This window comes from Cibotium barometz, chromosome 54, assembly GCF_041138505.1.
Source record: "Cibotium barometz isolate CiBa-2024 chromosome 54, ASM4113850v1, whole genome shotgun sequence".
In the NCBI taxonomy this organism is placed as follows: domain Eukaryota; kingdom Viridiplantae; phylum Streptophyta; class Polypodiopsida; order Cyatheales; family Cibotiaceae; genus Cibotium; species Cibotium barometz.
Window position 1 is genome coordinate 108,822 of NC_141099.1, and position 23,876 is coordinate 132,697.

At 42.6% G+C, this 23,876-nt stretch overlaps 2 protein-coding genes across 4 annotated transcripts in view; one reads left to right on the top strand and one right to left on the bottom strand.

Moving 5' to 3' along the window:
* LOC147607747 (uncharacterized) overlaps positions 1–23,876 on the top strand; it is a 42,916-nt gene that overhangs the window by 17,087 nt on the left and 1,953 nt on the right. Inside the window, exon 5 of one of the 3 annotated variants that reach the window (XM_086789865.1) lies at positions 2,025–2,361. The exons of the other annotated variants lie outside the window; for them this stretch is intronic. Within the exon in view, the coding sequence (XP_086645991.1) occupies positions 2,025–2,101 (77 nt within the window). The 3' untranslated portion in view covers positions 2,102–2,361. Of the gene's footprint in view, positions 1–2,024; positions 2,362–23,876 lie in introns of those variants that run through there. 3 annotated transcript variants of the gene reach the window in all.
* On the bottom strand, positions 18,941–19,747 carry LOC147607748 (uncharacterized). Its single transcript, XM_086790194.1, has 2 exons — positions 19,134–19,747; positions 18,941–19,032 (listed from the first exon to the last, which is right to left on the bottom strand). The coding sequence occupies exons 1-2, from the start codon at positions 19,342–19,344 to the stop codon at positions 18,941–18,943; spliced, it is 303 nt and encodes a 100-aa protein (XP_086646320.1). The 5' UTR covers positions 19,345–19,747.

Here is a 23,876-nt window from a genome sequence, read left to right on the forward strand (position 1 = left end):
TGTTTGTCAACAATCCACCACAGAGGGACTGCATGTATGGAGTTGCGAGTAGTGGTGTCCATGTACTATGTTTTATTTTTTGGAGGATTATCACACTTTTTAGTTCAGGATTGTGATCTGATATACTTCAGGACACATTAAATGTTACAGGGAATTTATAGAAACATTTAAGCCATCCGAATATGTCAGCTACACTCACGGTCTTTGTGATTGCTCAGTGTCTTAATGCTGACCCTTTTAAAAATCACTGGTGGCAGTGCCCAACAGCTGAGTGAGCATGCATCAGCTGCTTTTCAGCTGAAGGAACCATTAGTGCTACATTGGAAGTGATATTTGGATGATGAGGGCTGGTTTGATTTATTGCTATACGTCATCATGATAAGTCATCCAGATGTTAATTTGCTGTGAAATCTTTGAACATTGTAAGTTTACATGTGTGTGTGTGTGTATTTATGTGGATCAGTTTTTGCCATGTAGGTGCTAATGACTCTAGTATAACGTAGGAAAGTCATGGAGACCTGGTAGAGCACAATGAGGCAAGATAGTGCCAATAAATAGGCACTAGTACATCCAAGTATGACATCACATGTGAGCTCAGTAGAGCATCTCCAGATCCACAATTATCTCCCAGTATCTCTCAATCATCCATGAATCTCTCAATCAAGTGGACACCTAATTTCCATCTCAGCAGATCTACCTAACTAGAACTCGCCTACTCTCTCACACCTAGCCTCTTGCAGGCACTAGCACACAAGCACATCTTGTTCACATGGCCTTGGCACAACCCCATTACATCAATTTGCTCCAACAATCCCCCCCCCTCGAATTGATCACCTAGAAATGAGTGTACATGGGTAATGATGAAAAGGTCTAGAACACAAAACTCCTATCACCAACAAAGTTGGCTTGTGCCTCACACAAGTAGAGGCCTTGTCTTCAGCTGCATCTTCCTTCAGTTCTTCAATGAATAAAGCTTTAGTCTTCTTCTTTAATTAGCAGTCCTCTCTGTGAATACTCTTTCCACAAAAGCCACAACCTAGTCAAGAACAAGGATCACTACAAGGTGTCTTGACACCTTGTAGCGATCCTTGTTCTTGACTTTGTTCTTCATATATATTGCCTCTTATTCTTTGGTAAATCCATGCCCAATGTTCCTTGATTTAATTTTCTCTCTTCTTCCAAAAGTGAAGCATGTACATCTACCAAGCTTGTGGTAGGTAGATTAGTAAGTGTGGTGACCACATTCCCATAGTCTTCATCAGGAAGACTCTTCAAAAATATTGCAATGACAATATCTTCATCAATATTCATCTAAATTCTTGCTGATTGTGTCCACCCATGATTGGAAATGACTGGAATTAGAACCTTGATGTATCCATAGTGTGATCCAAGTTGTATCAGTCCTAGTCATCAATTTGTTGGGGGGGGGGCGGGGGGGGGATTTTGGAGCAAATTGATGTAATGGGGTTGTGGATGAGGCAAATTTTGGACTGCAATCTCAACTTTTAAGGGGGCAAAATAGAAAGGATGAAGGATGTGAAGGGGAAGATGATGAGTTGGCTAAGGAGGCTCATGGAGGCTGATATGGCTCTGATACCAAGTGTAGGAAAGTCATGGAGACATGTTAGAGCACAATGATGCAGAATGAAGCATGTTTATTCATATAGAGAGTGCCAATAAATAGACATTGGTTCATCCAAGTATGACATCACATGTGAGCTATGCATGGCCGGATGGTGTTTCTCCTGTGAAGGAATAGTGATTACTTTTGCATAAGCTGTTACTGGTTTTGAGGGCTAGCCTAGATGGTGTTTCTACTGAGAAGGAATAGTGATTACTTTTGTATAAGCTATTGCTGCTTTTGAGGGCTAGCCTAGATGTACCTGTCAACAGCTTTGTCAGGGCGATATTTTCTGGATTGAAGTCACCTTATAATATGTGTTACTAGCTGTATCCTGTTGAAATCTCCTTGGAAGATAGATCATCACTCGACATTTTTAAATCAACAATGATTTGTGATTCAGGTCCACGTCCAGAATCACTACTGGAGAATATTTCTGCACCTTTGCTGCTGTTATGGGGACAGCTGGTCTGTTTCTGAGACTACCTCCGTCATGCCCATTGTATCAGTTACCTTTAGTCTCGTAGATCTTCACGGTCTTTCGAAGACTTTAATACCCTCCCCTCACTATATTCCAGTTCCAGTTTCATTTTCTAGGTGCCAGTAGTATCATCTTTATTTTTCATTTTCTGGGTTTTTTTATCCAGACATTGTATCAGATCCACCATGATGTAACTTTTGGTCTCATAGGTCATTATGGCCTTTTGAAGACGTTAATATAACATTTCATTTCATTTCATTTCTCTCTCGCTCTCTCTACAGAGAGCGTTTTCTTCAGCTCACAGCAGATGGTTTTGTGATCAGACCCAGTTACATGGATGTACACTTGTCTCATGCAGTACGATGTGCTATTGGTCAGATTCGCACATCCTCACACCAGCTTGAGATTGAGATTGGCCGATATAGAGGTATACCAGCTGAGGCCAGGATATGCCGAGTATGCCATGGGGAGACAGAGACAGAGCTGCATTATATATGCCATTGTACTGCATACTATGAGATACGTGGTCGTTTCCACTGTTTATTCAGAGAGGGTTTTGGACCACTTTTCAGAGTCATGGGGTACCAGGACCAGAGGTGTTTGGGATTGTTCTTGCTTGAGCTGCGGAGATATAGAGATAGCCTGCTTAGGCGCACAGAGAGCCAGACTCAGAGGCACATTAGAGACTTCTGTAGTCCAGCCATCATTGCGCCAGATGGACCACAACAGCAGCAGGACATGGATGCCGCCCACACCAGCGGTACACTGATTGATCGTGCGATTGAGCTTGGGTGGTCCAGACGCCCATGACTGCGGAGGAGGGCATCCCAGCATAGACGGAGGTTGCAGTGGCGGATTCGGATTATTCTTGCGAGATATGCGGGACACCCAGTCAGGGTGCTGACCACAGAGGATATTGAGGAGATCCGCCAACGTCCGATGCGGCACATATTATGAGATGGAGGCACCTCCATAGTGTTCCCCCCCTCCCTATATTCACACCCTATAAGGGTTTTTGTTTACCTTCCAGTTGTTCCAGTTTCATTTTCCAGGTGTCAGTAGTATCATCTTTATTTTTCATTTTCTGGTTTTTTAAGACATTGTATCAGATCCACCATGATGTAACTTTTTGGTCTCATAGGTCATTATGGCCTTTTGAAGACGTTAATATAACATTTCATTTCATTTCATTTTTCTCTTTCTATGTATCAGATCCACCATGATGTAACTTTTTGGTCTCATAGGTCATTATGGCCTTTTGAAGACGTTAATATAACATTTCATTTCATTTCATTTCTCTCTCTCTCGCTATATATATATATATATATAGCCCTTGTAAGAACAAATGTAAATGCTTCTCTAACAATCCGCTATGTAATTGGCACTTTTCCAATTGTATTCATGTGTCGCTCTTCTCTCACCTCATTGCTTCTCTCTCCCAACTCTTTCAAGCCTCTTGGCATTTCCCCAATGCTTAAAGGTCCCTTGTGAATTCTCAAATGCAAAGCCTAAACCTATGACATCTTGTGCTATGTTGACTAGTTCAATCGGCTATCAGATGCTCAACTATGTCTCAAATTGCAACAATTCACGTAGATTGTAATCTTCCCACTTGTCTACCGCAAAATTAAGCAAAGCCTATGGATTGGCTTCACTTGATGCAACCATGAATGTGTCGACAATCAAAATTTGACCCAACTCTTTGCATTCTATGGACTCCCCTTCACGCGGCAACCATGAATATGTGGCTGAGGTTATAGCATGCTCCATTTCTTACATGGCCTCCTCATCTATATACTCACCAAGAGCATTCTATGCTTAACTTGAATGAATAAGACCACAATTATTGACTCTAGTTCTAGAGATGCACATCTCCAAAAGAGATCCTGAGTTATGTTCGGCTAAATTGAGGACTTATTAGGAACCAAAGAATCACACATTGGTTCCATGTGGAGCGATCGTCGATGAATGTCACTAACACTTGTGCTAGCACAATTGATCTTTATGGAGATTTACGAAGACCTTGATGCTACTCCTAGCCAATCTCATTTCAAGGCACGTATTTTGTCGGGCACTAGCCATTCTAATGAGCTATAATGAAAAAGCAAAGGCAAGAATACGGTCACGAAGGCAAAAAATGCAAGTTTTTGTTGTCCTCCTATGATTTGCTTCCACTCTTCTATGTGCCAATTGGTCCACACAAAATGATAAGATCAAATAGCATTGTGTGTTGGTCTCTAACTTATCATAAGATTGCTAGAATTTGACAAAATCAAAGAGGAGTGCCATCAAAATAGACCTTTTGCTATCGTAGATGCATTGAGAAAGCTTATATTCAGGCAGCGCAAATGGCAAGTTGGAGGAATCCCATATCATGGTGGCATTATGTCCTTTTCACTCATGGTGCAGGATCTTATTCGGCGCCTTCATCAAACTCTTTAGGTTGAAATCGTGGGCCAAGCATCATTGAGGAGAGCAAGTGCTTGGTTGTAGAGTGACATTCAACCATAGTCAAATCAAAATATGAGCCATTTGATCTTGTTGCATCAGAAATGTTGACTTGTGACACGTAATATGGTCTTTTTATTTTATGTTGCTCTTTGTGGTTCCAATGCCTATCTCCATTTACTTGTTCTTTGATACACATGATCGCAAGACCTACCTCTAAAAAACAAGATACATTAGCACTCTTCTTTCTCTAATCATAGAGTTTAGGAAGAAAGCCTCTGAATGTGAGGGATAGGAGCATTGGTTAACATTTGAATGATTGGCATTTGGAGGGCACTGCAGGTGCATTGTTCCAAAGGTATGCAAGTCAACCTAGCAAAGTAGTGATTTAAAAACTAACATCTAGGGAGAAGAGACGTGAGATCTAGGATGTCTTGTCCTCATTTCATGACACATGGGGCACCCTTTGCCCTCATGTTGCCACATGGTAGTAGAGGTCTGACATACATGTGAGCCCTACCCTATATGAAGTTCGGCACCAGTTCGCCATATAACAGTTGGCAATTCCTCGTCATTCCATCGTTCGTGAGCGTTGCTGTTTCTGTCATGTCCGTCGTCTGCTTGCCGCCCTTCTGACTGCATTCCCCACCTTCTGCACCGAATTGTTGCTGCTCTCTTCCATTCCGTCATAAAATCCGACCATTCTTGATGTTGCTGCCTCGAAATCCGCCGGACGTCTGTCATAAACATCGTCGTCGAGTGCTTCCTTCCATCGGTTCCCTCTCCTAGAAACCTGAGCTCCCTCTTCCCGGCTACTGCCTCCTCACACAACTCGCATCTTTTCATCGCTGGTCGGCCTTTGTGTTATGCATGACATTCATCAACCAGCTATTTCGTCAATGAATCGTTTCCTTTTTCTTGGCCAACCTTTGGCTTAATCCTTTGAAAGCTTCCCTCCAATCGGTAGGCGAGATGTGGCGACCTTCTCCTCGTGACATGTGGCTAATTTTGTGTTCGACACATGGACCAACCGGCCTGTGACACATGGCAAGTGATGTGGCAGGTTGACCAATCAACAGTCGACAGTCAACAGTTTGACCAGTCTACTGGTTGACAAGTTTGACTGAAAGCAGTTCAGTTCACACAAACAGGTTGGCACATGGAATCTTTTTGAGAATATTCTGAGCATATTCTAAGGAATATTCTTGTAGAAATCGGTTGGCAATTGGGTTGTGTTCACGTGGTTTCTTACAAAAAAGTGACTTATATTATTTTTCCATCCCAGACATGGCTGTGACATCTGATTCTCATTCCTAAATTAATTTAGAGTACTTGCTTTGTTAATCTGGCTGGTTTACGAAAAATGGAACCCTAGCTTGTGGATAGGCAAACGACATCGGAATCAAATGTTTAAAAGGAAAGTTATGCTCATTTTTTGTGCTTTATCCCTCCGTAACATTAGAATTCCATTCGGAAATAACCATGGGGTACTTGCTTTGTAAAATGACCTTGAAAATGATGCCTTTTCACCTAGTATGAGTGTTTTGGCTTAGGAACCCACGACCGATAGCTATTCAGAGCAGCCTAGACCTGAAAATACACTAAAAACTCCGTGTTGATAATGGTAGAGCATGAATCGGCATCCATCGGTAGGCAATTTCAATGGTTAAAATGCAATTTTTACTTGCTTTGATGTTGATTGATGTGTGTATGTGCATGGAAAATATGGCATTAATGCATGGAAAGAAACCCAGAGAACACTTACACATTGCTGAACACCTAGGGTATAGGGATGTGCATAGATGGGCATACACCAGTTGAAATGAAATGTCACTCACATGCATATCTGCACATGAAAAGAAATGACACACTCACCCCTTGCCTGATGTGGCATTGAAACCCATTTTTTCTTGCATCAACCTAAAAATCAATAACTTGGAAATCACCAATGCAATTGTTTACTCTTCATCTTAAACCCCCCCATTCTTAGGTCAATGCCTATGCCTTGTGGTATGTGCTTGTGGGTGACAGCCACAGCATGTGTGTGTGATGGTAGGAATACCTGGACTGTAACAACAATTGTGACAAGGTGGTGACCTTCACAATGGGATATTCTTTCCCCATCTCAAGATCCTGTCCTTGTGGTTTGGTAGGGCCGGTTGACCCTAGTCATCCACATATATTTTTTGGTGCCATTGTCGGGGAGATAGTGAAGGTTAGTGCCTTAACGGAAGGTCCTAGATTACAGGATGGTGCCTCGTAAAGAGCATGTCAGAAGAGGTGAATCAGTTGCAAGTTAGTCAACGAGACAAGAGAGCTCGTAGCAGAAGAACTCGAGGACTAAGTGAGTAGAGTAGACCAACTGACAATACTAGTTCTGTGCGTCCATCTGGTGTGGATCACCAAGCCGTGGTTGCCTCAACTTCTGGTCTTGTATCCACTGTAGTTTTAGCAAGGGAAAACCAACCTGCTGATAACATGGCCAACCCTGTGTCAACAGTGAGACACAATGTTTTCCGAGGATTGGGTGAAGACCCTGCTGTGCATATAAACCATTTCAATACCGCAGCCCAAGCAAACAATCAAGCAGCAGATGCGGATAAGTTGAGAGTATTCCCTGCTACTCTAGATGGGTATGCAAGTGGCTGGTATGCCTAGTTTCCTGTGGGACATTTTACCACATGGGATGAGCTACGGACAGCATTTCTAGATTCTTTTCGTCCCATTAGCTATGCGGAATGGGTTAGGGATGAACTCTCAAATGTACAACTACTTCCGCATGAAACTTTGCAAATGTACACTAATAAGGTTAAATGGTTGATCAGCAAACGAGCACAACCTTCCATTCCACAAGACCAAGTGGATTGGTTTGTGAAGGGACTACTAAATGAGGTGAAATTCTATGTCAAAATGCAGCAACCCATGACCTTAGATGCAACCATCGCCACTACGGGTAATTGGGAAATTGCCAAGAGGAGTAGTTCATTTGGTAGTGCGGGCATGTCCCAATCCCTTGTCGACAATGCAAGCAGGTCAAGTTGCTGCCACTGCATTCCCATCGGCCACACAACCATTCAATGTTCCGTATTCAACCTTTGGAGCACTGGGAAGTAACTACAATTCAAATCCTTTGGTGGCTAGTACCCATGTAGCACATCCTATGCATGCTATGCAGTCAATGCCGCAAATGACAAGTGTACCTTCCACAAGTACCTTCCCAACTATACCAGTACAACCAACTGTTACACCGTCCCCTACCGCTCCAGGGTTGATTTTCACTGCACCGCAATATTCTTCACCGTTGATAGCACCAAATGTTGATGCAAAAGAAGAGAAGATGGAAGCGTTGCTGAAGCAATTGCAAGACCTACATCTAAACATGATTAAAAGCCGAGACAAGCCAGTCATCAAGAATGAAAGGACAAATGTATGGTGTGTCCGATGCAAACGACATGGACACTACCAGAATGAATGCCCTACTCCTGAGAATGTGCCAACACCATCCAAGCCACTAAAGTATTGCAGTAATTGCAATATGACTAATCATGACACAAAGCCAGCTCAACAATTAACTCAAATCAACCTCAAGTAATCGCAGTGATGCCCCAATCAACCTCTCAACTTGCGCAAAACAACTACTACTTTCGACCACCTCGCAGAACTGTAACCTGCTATCGATGTGGTGAAGTGGGTCATATATCCACCAATTGTCCAAATCCTAGAAAGCAAACTGGGTATGTGCCTATGTGTGGTACATGTAAAGAGTAGGGCCATGTTAGTGAAGATTGTCCTCGAAGAAGATGCCACCTATTCGTGATTTGGGGTCAAACGTAGCGTCGTCCTTGAAACAAGTCAACCTAATTGAAACCAAAATGATTGGCTCGACGTGCTCTTATCCAATGGTCGGTGTAGTTACCCGATCTAAAGGTCTAAGTGGTGGACTAACAATGCAACAATTTGATACTGAATCATCAGGTAATCTTAGTGATTCTAGTGATGGCTCCAAACAAGCTAGGGTGACAGTTGCTCCTTGCCAGTACCGTTAAAGAAGGGAGGTTCATCCCAATGCCCTCGGAAGCATCGATGAGATTTTGAAGGAGATAGCAGTATTAGAGGTGGAAAATTTACACAAAGATGCAAGCAAACCTAAAAGGCGGAGAAGAAGACATAAAAGAATATCAAAATTGGCTAGGCAGACAGAAGCATTTGACCTATTGGGTGATCTAGGCAATGTAAAGCCCAACAGTACTCTCAATCAATTGCTCATGCTATCACCTGAATGTAGGAGGGTACTATCTTCAGCTCTAGTGGCCTGCAAACAAATCAAACAACAATCAGTTGCAACTATGACAACGCAAGCCATGGACATGAGCGCACCTACGGTCGAAGTGGAAATTAACGACTATTTCATTCCAGAGGTGTTGATTGACGGAGGGTCTGGTGTTAATATCATGACTTATGACACTATGCAAAAGTTAGGATTGACTCACCTAGAACCAATTCCTTTCGTCATTAGGCTTGCAGATTGACAACGGATTAAGCCAGTGGGTATCATGTGAGGAGTTAAAACGGTGATGTCCGGATTGACATTTTCAATAAATTATGTTGTCTTGCGTACATTGGCAGCTGCCAATGCGTACCCATTGTTGCTAGGTAGACCTTGGCTATTTCAAGCTAAGGCGGTGCATAATTGGCGCAAAGGGACCTTGACTATTACGGATGGTGTCGTTCAGGTCAAACTAGCAGTTCACAACTTGTCCTACAGTCAAAACCACACAAACACTTATTTGGAAATCACGAGCACTCAAGGTGATACCTCCAGAGAGAGAGAATATGAAAGTATGGGTGTCAATGTTATCAACGAGAATGCAAGGATCAACCTTACTGTACCAGCAGCCGGTCAACCAACTAGGCAAGAAAGAATGCCAATGAAGAAGGAAACCAAGGGACAACTCAGTCAAAAGGATGTACGTTTGTCACCAACCACAAAAAACTATACTTGGGAGCAAAAGGGGAAGGCAGTCGATCAAGGTCTTGGTGTGAAATCTCAAAAGCCATTCAAGACTAGTTCAGATTATGTAGTGTTGTAGATCAATACCGATGATCAAGGTGTCTTACGAGTGGATTACAGTGATAGTGAAGACTTTGATGAAGGGATTTTGGATTGGTTAGGAGTCTTTCCCGATGTGGAAGTTAGTATGATGGCTTTGGAATACATCACGGAAGGAGATAATGATGGAGTATCCGCTATATCTGACTCCTCGGAGGAGGATTTGACATTGGAAGCAAAGGAATTCTCTACGATATAGCTGAGCAATCATGCAACATTCCAATCTTATGTGGAAAGACTGATGAGATGGTTGCAAGTGGTTAATGGTGATATTTCTCAAGAATGACAGATACATTGGTTCATTAAGGGCATAGAAGATAGGTACAAAATGGCGGACTTGTGCCAAGACCAACCAACAACTGTGACATTGGCACTTATGTTTGCGTTGGAGCATGAGATGTCGATTGCTCTGCACCGAATCAATAACAGAATTAAAGATGTTCCACCCTTAGTACCCTTCCCACCTGCCAATTCGTACAACTCTGGGTTGACTTATACCAATGAATACCACAATTCACCTTTACACCCAAGGTCAGGCAATGTACTGGAAAGATTATTGTGCACACAAATGTAAGAGGCCAACCACTAGGTGCTTATGTTTTGCAAGTTAGAGCCTTGGCGTGAAGCCTTGATCCGTGAACGTCTCAGCAATTCTTGATCAAATAGTTTCTAGAAGGGCTAAGAGATGAGTCGGTCAGTTGCTATGTGACACAGCAATAACCAGTTACATTGGACATGGCAATTTTGTTTACCATCAATCATCGTATTGGACGATTGTGTCATGATATAAATGAAATTGTGACTCGATTGCCAAGTATTTCTACTAAGGATCAACTTGCCCACAGAAGGAACTGTCTGCGTCGAATGGATTTTAGGAGTCTTTACTTCAAAGGAACTTGCAATGCGACCAATGGTAAATCCATTGTGTCCTCTTTGTGAGAGCCTTACGCCTCAAGAAATTACTAAGTATATGTGGATGATTATGAAAACCAGAACAAGATTTTTGGAACATGAATTTCCTAGTACAAGCTACATGCTAAAATGAGACCTTGGTATTCCCTGCGGCAGTTGGGTTGGTCACAGCGAGCCGTTGGTAAATCCTGGAAAAGAAAGAAAGAGGGCATGGATAAAATTTGCAGAGATTTGGAGTACTGCATTTACGAGCTCGGACTGTGGTTTGCAAGACATGTATGCGAAACTACATAGAACTCTTTATAATTGCTTGTTTGTCATGGTAATGTCTCATGTGGTTGCATATCCTTTGCTTGATATACGTAGTCACAAATGTGATGGCCACAACCAGAGATTTTTGCCAACTCCTGCTAATTCTGATTCAAATGGTGGGAATAAACCAACTGATTGGTTCCAATATGTGTTGGAGGATACGTCTTCCGAATTTATGCCAACGGAACAAGCGTATACAGAAATAACACTTGCTAAATTAGCATTCATGGTCAAGGCAGAGCTAGATGTTAAATCAAGAACTAAGCCCAGAAAGAGCAAAGAGGCTAAATCCAAGCCGGTTACAAATCAGTCTACTGATTACCCGAAATTCTACTTGGAACATACAGTGAAGAAAGTCAAACTTCTCGAGCGTCCTGCGTATGCAAAAGGGAAACTTAATCATGACCCTTTGGAAGTTGACTACTCTAAACATCCGCCTATTCAGGAAGTGAATTTGGGCACTGAAGAATCCCCACAAATGATTAACATTGGTGCTCAGTTGACGTCTAAAACGTTGGATGAGTATGTGGCTCTTTTCAAAGAGTTTAAGGATATTATTGCTTGGTCGTATATAAAGATATGACCGGTATACCTCCTGAGTTGTGTCAACATCGTATTTACTTGGAGGATAATACCAAACCTATCTGCCAAAGAACCTATCGCCTCAATCATAAGTATTCATTGAAAGTCAAACAAGAGATTGATAAGTTGCTTGATGCTGGATTCATCTATCCTATCGACAACAGTGAATGGGTGTCACCAATTGTCATAGTCTTGAAAAAGAATGGTGAAATTAGGGTATGTGTAGATTATCGGAAGCCCAATGCTGCAACCAAGAAAGACCATTTTCCACTTCCGTTTATTGACACTGTGCTTGACAATGTGGCCGGCCAACAACTCTATTCATTTCTTGATGGATTTAGTGGCTACAACCAAGTTAGTATCCACCTGGATGATCAATCAAAGTCTACTTTTGTAACAAAAAGGGGTACTTATGCGTACCAAGTAATGCTTTTTGGTCTATGCAATGCACCGGCAACTTTTCAACGAGTGGTGACCCAAGCTTTTCGAGACTTTCTACGTGACTTCATGGAAATATTCCTTGATGATTTTTGTGTGGATAGCTGGGAAAGAAACCATCTTGATTATTTATGACAATGCTTAATGAAGTGCCAATCATACAGCATGTCTTTGAACCCAAAGAAGAGCATCTTTGCAGTACCTTATGGCGTCTTACTTGGATATGTTGTGTCACCAAAAGGACTAATGCCAGACATCAACAAAGTCTCCAAAATTTTGCAATTGAAGCCACCTACAATGGTTACGAAACTTCAATCGTTCCTAGGACATGTGGGATTTTATAGGAGATTTATACGGCATTATGCAGATAAAGCGGCCCCTATGACAAAGTTGCTTTGGAAACAGTCTGATTTTGTTTGGGACAACATTTCTCACAACAATCAATTTTTAGATTTAAAGAAGGCTTTGACTGAAGCACCTGTTCTAGTAACACCCAATTGGGATAAAGTATTTCATGTGCATGTCGATGCATCAGCATTTGCAGTAGGATCTGTGTTATGCCAACCAGATGACAAAGGCTTCGACCATCCCATTTATTATGCAAGTCGACAGCTGTTTGTTGCAGAGAAGAAATACACCACAATTGAACAAGAAGCATTGGAAATGATTTTTGCGGTTCAGAAGTTCCGCCATTACTTACTTGCCAACCCATTTGTCTTCTAGTATTTGATAGTTAAGCCATGTTTGCCTAGAAGAATTACTAGGTGGCTGTTGCTTCTACAAAAATTTTAGTTTTAGATTGTTTTGAAAGCAGGCAAATCCCATTTGCCAGCTGACCATATGTCGCGCATATCTAACAATGAATTCGATATTGGTGTAGATGATGAGTTCCTAGATGCAATGCTATTTGTAGTGGATGTAGTGCCAGAGTGGTACTTTGGTGTGGTAGAGTATCTATCTACTGGTGAGATGCCCAGTAATCTCACGAAAGCTCAGCAAAAGCGACTAATCATTCAAGCATCTTCATTCACAATTATTGGGGGAATGTTGTATAAGTTGTGCCGTGATGAAGTGCTTCGACGATGTGTGATGCCTCACGAAGTACGTTCACTAATACAGAGTTGCCACGCTGAAGCGTGTGGTGGACACTTTGCTAGCTTGAGCACAGGAAGGAAGGTATTACAAGCTAGATTCTGGTGACCTCACATTTTTCGAGATTGCAAGGCGTATGTGAAGCGATGTGATGCTTGCCAACGGATGGGAAAACCTGCACCTAGAGATAACATGGCTTTGCAATCGATCATTCCATTGAAGCCTTTTGAAAATTGGGGTATTGATTTTGTTGGTCCAATTAGTCCGCCTACTAAAGGAGAGAGAAGCGAATACATATTGGTAGCGGTGGACTATGTCACAAAGTGGGCAGAAGCCAGAGCATTCGGAACAGATGATGCCAAGAATGTCGCCACTTTTCTTTACGAGAACATTATAGTGTGATTTGGCTGTCCGATTGAATTGGTTTCTAATAGAGGTACCCATTTTGTCAATGAGGTAATTGAACATTTTACGGATACCTACAAAATCAAACATAGGAAGACAACTCCTTATCATCCCCAGAGTAATGGACAAGTTGATCAGGTTAACAGAGTCATCTGTGATATCTTGACCAAAACTTGCAACGTGCATTGTACTGACTAGGACAAAAGGTTGCATTATGCATTGTGGGCATACCGAACAACTCACAAGGTGACCACTAATGCTACGCCTTTCAAGCTGTTATATAGTCAAGAAGCAATTATTCCGATTGAATTAGAATTGCAGTCTCTTAGGGTTGCAGTGCAACTGAAAATGCCCCTAGAGCAATCATTCAAGGATAGGATGATGGTATTGAATGAAATGGATGAGATCCGTTTAGCAGCATTCCAAACTAGAGAGGCAATTCAGAAGCATCGTAAAGAATGGTACGGCCGTCACTTAAAGGACGAGAAGAAAGCATTCAAAGAGGGTTACTTGGAACTCCTGTATGAGAGTCGTTATAGGAAGCATCCAGGAAAACTCAAAATGCGTTGGATGGGTCCTTATGTGGTCGTTCAAGTTTTTGACAATGGCTATGTACAATTAGTGAATCTCAAAGACGAGAGGTTACCCACGAGAGTCAATGGTGCAAGATTAAAAAGATATTTCTCATCTTCAACTTCCCGGTGAAATCATGTCATATTGGATGTGCCAGTGACATCACATTTATGGCAGTGTTTATAGCTGTTTCATGGTGATACTGATATCTTGGGTTGCTATTGGACGGCACTTGAGTTGACCTTGGTGTCGGATGCCATATGTATATGGTTTGGTATCAGTGGATCAAGATAGGCATGATGGTATCTGTTTCAGTGTCATTTATTTATTTATTTGATTTTATCTGACATGACAAATGGATCCTGATCATGGGGCTTTTACTACAACCGTGTGGGTCTTGTTGAGGTGTCTGCTTTTCCTTTTTACTGCGTTCCGATCCAAGTTGATGGTGCCGAGATTTTTAGGGATTTATATGAGCATTTGATGCGGCTATTTTTAGTCGAAGTCGCTGTTATGGGCACTGAATCAGTTTCGATGTTGGGGTATTCAATACGATGTTGTATGATGGGATGCAGGCTACACTTTCATTTTTTTACGGCACTTTGATCCGAGCACGTATGCGATAGTTATGGTCCAATTTGCGATGACATGAGGCATGCCGTTACTGCTTGTCGAGGGGTCGAAGGTTCCGTAGTGGTTTCTGTAGCTCGGCCTTCATGTTCACAATTCTCCGGCCGTTTCTCTCCATCACGCGCGATGTTCATCAACCAGCCGTTTCGTCAATGAATCGTCTTCTTTTTCTTGGCCAACCTTTGGCTTAATCCTTTGAAAACTTCCCTCCAATCGGTAGGCGACATGTGGTGACCTTCTCCTCGCGACACGTGGTTGATTTTGTGCTCGACACATGGACCAATTGACCTGTGACACGTGGTAGGTTGACCAGTCAATAGTTTGATCAATCTATCGGGTTGACCAGTTTGACTGAAAGCAGTTCAGTTCGTACAACCAGGTTGGCACATGGAATCTTTTTTAGAATATTTTGAGCATATTCTAGGGAATATTCTTGTAGAAATCGGTTGGCAATTGGGTTGTGTTCACGTTTGGTTTTGGTTGCCGTGTGTAAAAAATTGATTTTTTGCGTTCTTTCCATTTGTATCTGGTCGTACGAATGTCAGATTTGAAAATATAGAAAAGTGAATTATATTATTTTTCCATCTCGGATATGGTTGTGACATTTGATTCTCATTTCGAAATTAATTTAGAGTACTTGCTTTGTTAATCTGACCGGTTTACAGAAAATGGAACCCTAGCTCATTGGATAGGCAAACGACATTGGAATCCAATTGTTAAAAAAAAAGTTACGCTCATTTTCTGTGCTTTATCCCTCGGTAATATCAAAATTCCATTCGGAAATAACCACAGGGTATTTGCTTTGTAAAATGACCTTGAAAATGATGGTTTTTCACCTAGTATGAGTGTTTTGGCCTAGGAACCCATGACTGATAGCTATTCAGAGCAACCTAGACCTGAAAATGCCGTGTTGATAATGGTAGAGCATGAATCGGCATCCATCGGTAGGCAATTTCAATGGTTAAAATGCAATTTTTACTTGCTTTGATGTTGATTGATGTGTGTATGTGCATTGAAAGGAACCCAGAGAACACTTACACATTTTTGAACACCTAGGGTATAGGGATGCGCATAGATGGGCATACACTAGTTGAAATGAAATGGCACTCACATGCATATCTGCACATGAAAAGAAATGACACTCATCCCTTTGGCATTGAAACCCCTTTTTTCTTGCACCAACCTAAAAATCAATAACTTGGAAATCACTAATGCAATTGTTCACTCTTCACCTTAAACCCCCCTATTCTTAGGTCAATGCCTATGCCTTGTGGTATGTGCTTGTGCATGACAGCCACAGCATGTGTGTGTGATGGTAGGAATTCCTGGACTAAAACGACAATTGTGACAAGGTGGTGACCTTCATAGTGGGATATACTTTCCCCATCTCAAGATCCCATCCTTGAGTTTGGTAGGGCCGGTTGACCCTAGTTATCCACAAGGGCTTTCAGGCATTCTAGAGTTGGATATTGGATCCTGCATTTTTTTAGCCGATCATGACGATAAGTCATGTATTCATAACCACAAGATACAATGTACCCGTTTAATTGGGCCATCCATTCATACCCCAAGCTGGATTCCGGCCTTAGGATTAAGGATGTATGTTTTGGGGTCTCCACTTGGTATAGTCTGGGCCTTGTAAACCTTTCCACGGGGTGGGGGTTGTGTAGAAGAGGAAGTCTTTTCTTGGGTTGGCTCTTCGGTGGTGAGGTTGGTTACTATTGAGATATCATGCAACACTTGATATTGTTATAGGATATCCTCATCAGAAAGCTTTAAGAACACTTCCGGGTTGTCTAAGTTGAATTGAGACTCGACCTTGCGTAGGGATGTTTGATCTCCCATGATGATTAGGGCTAATAATTTGGAGGAATTGAGAAGATTGTTGGTTGGGAGTTTTTTCAGAGTGTTGAAAACTATTTAGAGGTCATTTTGAAGGGTTAGGGGCTCAGGGAGAGAATTGGATAGAGTTTTGTTGCTTGCCCTGTAGACTCAAGGGCGGAAGGTTCATGTATTTATAAATTTGTGCGCGCCACCGCATGGACAAACTAATGCCTTAGTGAGTTTTTGGGGTTTTCCTTCATGATGTGGTTGTTGTGATGGATTCCTTGGGTCCTTGGTCAAGGCCTCAGATGGTTCAATGCCTTAACCCATAAATTTTCCAACTTCACTTTTGTGCCCCCTGGTGGAATGCTATGCCCACGTGGTATAGTTAAGGCAGTTAATGAATGTTGGTCTCGTTTGCCACTGATTTGTATTGTGCCGAGAGGGTGGCCCTTTAACATAAATGAGATTGAAGGGTTTTGGACTTGTTTGACTATCGTGCCCATGCCGTGGTGAGACTTAACTTCTTTCTGATGAGGATTTGGTAGGCACTTGTGGCAGATGTATATTTCAAGTGTAACTCAGTCTTTCTTGCTCTTTTTAGTGATCTTGGTGATCATAGAGTTTGGTGCCCCCATGGTCCTTCTATGCCCATGTGGTGGAGTACTAACATTCAAGGAAGTTCTCCTACCTGAGGCGGCATGTTGGTATTTGTATTGAAGGTGGATGAGGCCTAGAAAGGGTCAGCATCACCTTAATGAATAGAGCCCTTCAACATGTGCATGGAGAGAAGGTTGTGCCTAGATACCTCTCAGTTCAATCGGAGAATGAGATATGGTGGTTGGCTACCTTTGAGACCCCAAAAGAAAACCATGATACTGTAAAATGGGTCTTCCAATGATCCAACATTACCTCGGTTCTCAACCTCCAACAAGAAGGTCAAACATTGCAAGTGGGGGGTTTTTGCGCCTATAAAGTAAATTGGCATGTTGCTGGTGACTTAAAAACATTGAAATGTTTGTATGGTTGTAGCTTGGAAGCCAATGCTGAGTTCACATGCTTGTATTGCAAGTACTCTTGGAAAGAAATAAATAACTCCTCCCAATGGAAAAGGGGGATTTTCACTTGCAACCAAGGAGCCCCTCCAAGCCGTGGTGGCCAAAATGACAAGGAGTGGGGTCCCATTTTGGCCATCCCTTTGGAGAGAGCTCACATATGCACTGTGCATGTTGAAATACATATATTGGATAAGCTATTAGACTTGTGCCTTGTCTATGTTGGAGCATGAAGCCACAATCTAGTGCTAACAGATGTATTCATCAAGTTGAGGAATTGCTTTCAAGGATGGGTTTCCATGGAGGCCATGTGAAACTAAAACGGGATGATAAAAAGTCAAAAAAACAAAATAGTAGGCCTGCTAAAGTGTCCATGGGAGGCGCAAAAGCTAGACGATTCCTTTCAAACTATGGACGAACCTCTAGTAATACCACACTTGAATGGGAATACTGAGAGAGTTGGTGGCATGCACAACAAATCAAGGCACAGACCCTACAACTGCGATCAAGAGAGCCAAAGTATGGAGCAAAGTAGACACTTTTGTTGGACTATTGAGGCAAGTGATATATGTTCCTCAACACTATGATCGCTTTGTGGCCGTGTTGAACGACTTCACAAAGCTTATGTTTGATGCTTGGGGACGAATAACTAGCTTTTATGTTATTAGGTCTGCTATTAACCTTACAACCGTACAATTATTAAATGATCCAACAGCTCAAAAGTTGCCACTTAGCTGCATAGGATTTCAGCATTTTGAAAATCATCATAGTGCTAGTCATGTAAAAATAGGTCTCGTTTGGTTGGTCATGTCATCCTAGTTCTAGAAACTTATTTAATGCATGTATGCTTTGAACAACATGGCATCAAAAACCTAAGAGAAGTAATAGTCAAATTATAAACAAGATACTTTCGGCCTCCTTTTGTGTTTGATCTAATATGCATGATGGTAGTTCAAACGAACATAATAATCTATGTAAAATGGAAATCCAAGGAGTGATAGACTCTTGCTAGCCTTTCCTTAATTGTTTTCATGACCTTAATTGCATGTGCACATTTGTCTATACAATTTTAAGTTTATTGAAAAGGTCATGTAATGAAAATTGTTGGTACTCCCAAGCATACCTTCCCCTCCCTACACACACACCCACACACACACGCACGTACGTACGTACGTGCGTGTGTGTGTGTCCACATAAATCAACATTGCTTGTTTGTGGATTGTATGTGCATATAATTACACAAGGTATGGTTGCATGATCAAAAGCTAGCGAGGTCTTGTCTTTCTTTCATGAAGTCATTTACAAGTAACATTAAACTTTCAGGGGCAGGAGGGAGGGAGGGAGGGAGGCAGGGAGAGAGAGAGAGAGAGAGGGGGGGGGAGAGAGAGAGAGAGAGAGAAAAGAGAAAAGAGAAAACTATATTAATGTCCTTTAGAGGCGACATCTGACCTATAGGACTAATCAGATACATCCATGTGATTACAGGGGAGAGAGAGAGAGTCTTCAAAATCGTGGTCAATTGTAAGGGCTGGTCCGTCCGATCCAGCGTCTGCACATGATCACCGTTCACGTCGGTTAAACAAAAGTGCTCGGATTACACACAAATACCAACAGACCAAGCATAAGCCCCTCAAGAAAACAGCTTCTTACCATCTGCATCAGCTAGAATGTAGGATGGGTCTATTGTTGCATCCTCAATTTCATCCGAAATGAGAGTGAAGATCGCTTCACTGTCAGCTTCCACACCCCTAGTTTCTTGGAATCCTTTTTTCTCTTCTACTCTGATATCATCACCGGATCTGTTCTCCATGTTTTCTTGATACTGCATAGCCTTCCCTCTGTTTGTCTCATCCAAAAACATGGATATGTTCCTCCTAATTGCGCCCTGCAGACTGGAATTCTGTAAAAATTCCTAAAATCAAAGACCCTCTATTTGCCTGGAAAACATCAGTGCCTGCAAATAGATCATCTTCATTGGGTCCTCCACAAATAGAGCCAGACTTATCCTCAAGGCATGTCCAAGTACTAGGTCTACTGAACGTGGCTATCCACGGCATGTCACAGGTCTGTCCACTTGCCCCTTGTTCCTAATTTTAGCTGAGGCGATCTAGAGGTGCCAAGCTGATAGTAGAACAACTTTGGTATTGTATTTGGCTTGGTTTATGACCAGGCAGAAATATAGCTAGTTGCTTCTATATCTTCTCCTGTGCACAATCTATTTGCTAGTTTGCTTTATGGCTGTTTGAAGTAAAGAAAGTTTTGAATTCCCTGTCACCACTGCTATGTGATTAGTCCAGAATTTCCACCACATGTAATTCTGCTGTGTGAGCAGCCTGTGGTGGCTAGGTCAGCTTTTCTAACATGGTATCAGAGCCCGTTTGGTGATCTGGGGAGTTTGGATGGAAGATCACTAGCAAGGAAGCTTGAAGGTAGGAAGACCTCGGTGAGGAGATCCTGATTCAAAGGCTTTTGGGATTCTTGCTTCCATGTCTGGAGGATTGTACCCTTGCGGCAGGGAGGGAGAGGTTCAGGCAAGTATATTGTTTGTGGATATTTTATTACAGTTCATTGCCATGGCTACCAGGTACCAAATCTTGACTTTTGGTGAGGCGGGGAAGTTGGACGAAACCAATTACCTGCTTTGGAAGATGAAAGTGAAGAGCCACTTGGTGCTGAGAGAGTCATGGGAGATAGCGACATGGGTGGAGTTGGTGCAGTGACAACACTGGCGTTGCCGACTGCTCCAGTAGTGACGACACCTCCAGATCTGATACTTATGAGACCATGGCACATTTGAGATGCGGAGGCCTTGGCTATCATGATTCATAGTGGGCATGATGACAGACAAGGTTTTACGACATATACATATGGCTGACACTTCTTTCGAGGCATGGACTATTTTACAGGATACATATGTGTTGAGCAATGAGGCGAGGACATGGGCATGGATGAGGGATCTTCGGTGCAAGAGCACATAACGAAGATGAAGATTCTACGGAATCAAGTAACTGGCTGCGCTAGGTCAGACCTCGAGCTCGACCAGGATGGCGAGGCTATTGTTGGAGAGCTCCCTCAGAGCTATGGTAGTTTCTACACTACTGTAACTGTAGGACATAGAGCAGCACCGATTACTTTTGAGTAGTTAGTGCCTTTGTTGTTGCAGCAGGAAGCTCAGAAAAAGAGGCTGGAAGGTACCGATGATGGATTCGAACCTTGATTTCTTCCCGTTTGGTACTTGATGATACTCATCTTCTGGCTGTGTAACATCCTCATAATGCTCATCATCTGCAGCCTGTTCTCTTGCAAAAATATCCTCAGATGCATTTCTCTCAGGAGAGGTCTCTTGCTCTTCCTCTTCATGATAAAAGTACTCATCCTTTGTATCAGACATGTTGCTGAAAAATTTCAGCAATGGCTTTCCTCGAGGCAACCACAAGCTCACCCCCTTTAGAAAGTTGATGATTGGTCCCGGCAACGGAACCTTGAAACCGGCCTCTGGTAGAAACCAAAGTGCGGTGGACTAGCAGTCACCCTTCCACTTGTAGTCTAGATATGAAAACAAAAATGATTGGAGCTAGAGTGCCCCAAATCTGAAAATAAAACGACACCTGTTGGCCCCAAAGTTTGGCGCCCCTTGCAGTATTTCTTTATTCAATTTCAAAAATATGTAAGGCTGAGTACACCAAAAACCAGCCAAGAGAATACACCTGTATATCCAATCTGGCAGCCCACAATACCTCTTAGCACAGAGGATTCACACACACAGGTCTGTGTCTCAAAGCAACACTATATGCTCCCCTCTGATCAGCCAAGACTATTCAGCAAGACAACCTTGAACATACATCTGGCATATCTCATGCACATGATTCCACAACTCAGCACAAGCATACATTCAATGTCCAATCTCTCTGTTTCCACCCTTTTCAATCTGCCATACCCCTCCTCTCACAAGGGGCCAGATAGCACAAATCTGCAACAGACATAAGCCAATGGAAAGAAAGACAGACGAACAAGTTCAGAGCTTACCAAGTCAGTGCGTGATCCTGCACCCGGGGAACAGTTTGTACCAGTCTACACTTGACAACGACTGTCTGTCCTCTTTCCCTTGCAATCACTTGTTCTCTGCACCAACCAAACTCTTGGAGAAACTCTGTGTGCAATTGAAGATGCTGTACCTGTCCGTATAGCCTCTGCACACCTGATTGAATCTGTCCGTACAGAACTGTACGGACAGTTCTGCTGTCGCTTGAGTGTACTGGTGCGCCTGCTCCTGCTGTACCCGACTATACCTGATGGTACAGTTTTGTGCTTGCAGTACAGCCACCTGTCAGCAGTCGTACAGGTAACTGTACCTGCTGCCCGTACAGTCGTACAAGCAGTACAACCTCAGCAGCACCCACAACGCCGCCTGTAATAACTGCTCAAACCCCTGTCTACGCCGCCTGTACCAGCAAAGCATGCAGCAGAGAAGACAGTCGTACTATACTTGCAATCGTATAGGGCTGTACGGGCTGCACACGTGGACTGTACGGCTAGTTTGCACAGAAAAACAGCAGCAGAAACCCCAAAACAGCAGTTGGCGAGCAGTCCCATGATGCTTCTCCTCTCCTCCACGCTTAGGCTTGCACGATTCCCCAAAAGCTAGAGAGAGAGTCAAGAGAGAGAGGCATGCACTCCAAAAGTGGAGTTGCCCCCTCCCCATACTTGTCCTAGGGTCCCGACTTTAATAATAATTAAAGTTCCCTAGGGGCCACTAAGGCCTAGGGGCAACCACACATATAACATGAAAATTTTAATGTTCTAGTTCCCCCCTTCACACCTAGGGATGTCCACACATCATTATCTCTGTCCGGGCACCCCACATGTGAATCATTTTATATTTTGACTCAGCAACCACCATGCCCACACTTGTGCTGTTCCATTTTCACAGGGCCATGACAGAGAGCTTGTGCTCTTGAAGTATTAAAATGTCAACGTGGCAAGCTAAAGCTCGTATCTAACAATCATCTTTTGTAGCCTGCGATCTCTACCATTGTGGAGATAGTTCATGTAAGGTGTAAACTCATGGGGCGTGAAAAGCCACTCGAACAGTCTCTTGCTCAAGATAGTTGAAGCTGAGAAAGGCATTGTAGAATGTGAGTTTGAAAGGTTCATTGCTGGGTGATTTCTTTCAAGATGCAAAATCCGAGCTGCTAATGCCTTAGGATCTGGCTTCAATGTACAACTTTCTTTGGATGCCATATCTTGACATCCAATTGGATCTGCCATTGTTGAGTGACTCAATAGGTAGGCATGCCCCGAGCCCAAGACCCATATGATCTCCACCATGCAACTTGGTCTTTGAGATTGGAGCAAGTTTAGTCTTGTGGGGCTAAGCCAAGACTCCATTCATGTGCATGCATGAAGAAGCTCGACTTGTGTCATCTCTTCCTCTGTCCATTAGAGACAACTAACATCTTGCACGAGGAACGATAAATAGTGAAGTCAATATAGGAATCCTCGAGTCACGTGCCTTGCACATGATGTAAACACTTGCCTCTAGTTGAGCTAAAAACTAGTGATAGCTTGCTAGCTGTAGATTGTTTCAAGGACCCACACAAAAGAACTCCTAAGGTAGCAGAGTTTTGCACGATGGAAGTTGCTTGACGAAGTTTGTTAAAAGTGTGTGAAGTTTTTGAGTGAGCAGGAGGAGAGGAGGGAGGAAGAGGTGACGCAGAGGAAGGGCAGAGGAAAGGGGGGAGCTAAGAGGAGCGTCCACATTTCTTTGTGGACGTTTTTAAAACCACATCAGCGATACCTTCACACTTTACTTTTTTCTATTTTTGGAAGTTTTAAAAACCACATCGGCAATACTTTCACACCCTACTTTTTTCCAATATTCCTCCTAGGCAATACCTTCAGACCCTACTTTTTTCCAATATTCGTCCTAGGCTTCTTTTTACCCTTAGTTTTGTAATAATTCTTTCCATCTTTTCAAGTTTAAATTTGAGAGACTAAAATGAAACTTTAAATATTCTACATAAGATAGTGCAGTGGACCATGGTTTGATTGGCACTTCTTCAAGTTCTAGCCTTGATTATGGCCGAGTTTGCCTTGCATCTTTGGAGCTTTGACAGAAACACAGTATGCGGAAGTTTGTGTGGGTATGAGAGCACACATTGGTACAAAGCTCTACACCCTCTACTGAGAGCTTATGACGTTAGTGGGGATGTCATAGTAGCTAGTCCCTACTATGCGTACTGGAGTTGATGGTTTATAATCTATTGATGACTCTCATGGAGTTATAAACAACACTTTTTTATGTAATGAGTTTGGACATTTTTTCGGATTCATCTAGGTATATTCAGCTCCATCTACTCAGTAGTTATAGAGTTGAATCTAGTGAACATGTGA

Excerpts from the sequence above, each read along its gene's own strand:
- LOC147607748 (XM_086790194.1), bottom strand. The coding sequence starts at position 19,344 with ATGTTTTTGGATGAGACAAACAGAGGGAAGGCTATGCAGTATCAAGAA. Across the intron at positions 19,033-19,133 it reads CATTCTAGCTGATGCAGATG|ACGCTGGATCGGACGGACCA; the intron begins GTAAGAAGCTGT and ends GATCATGTGCAG.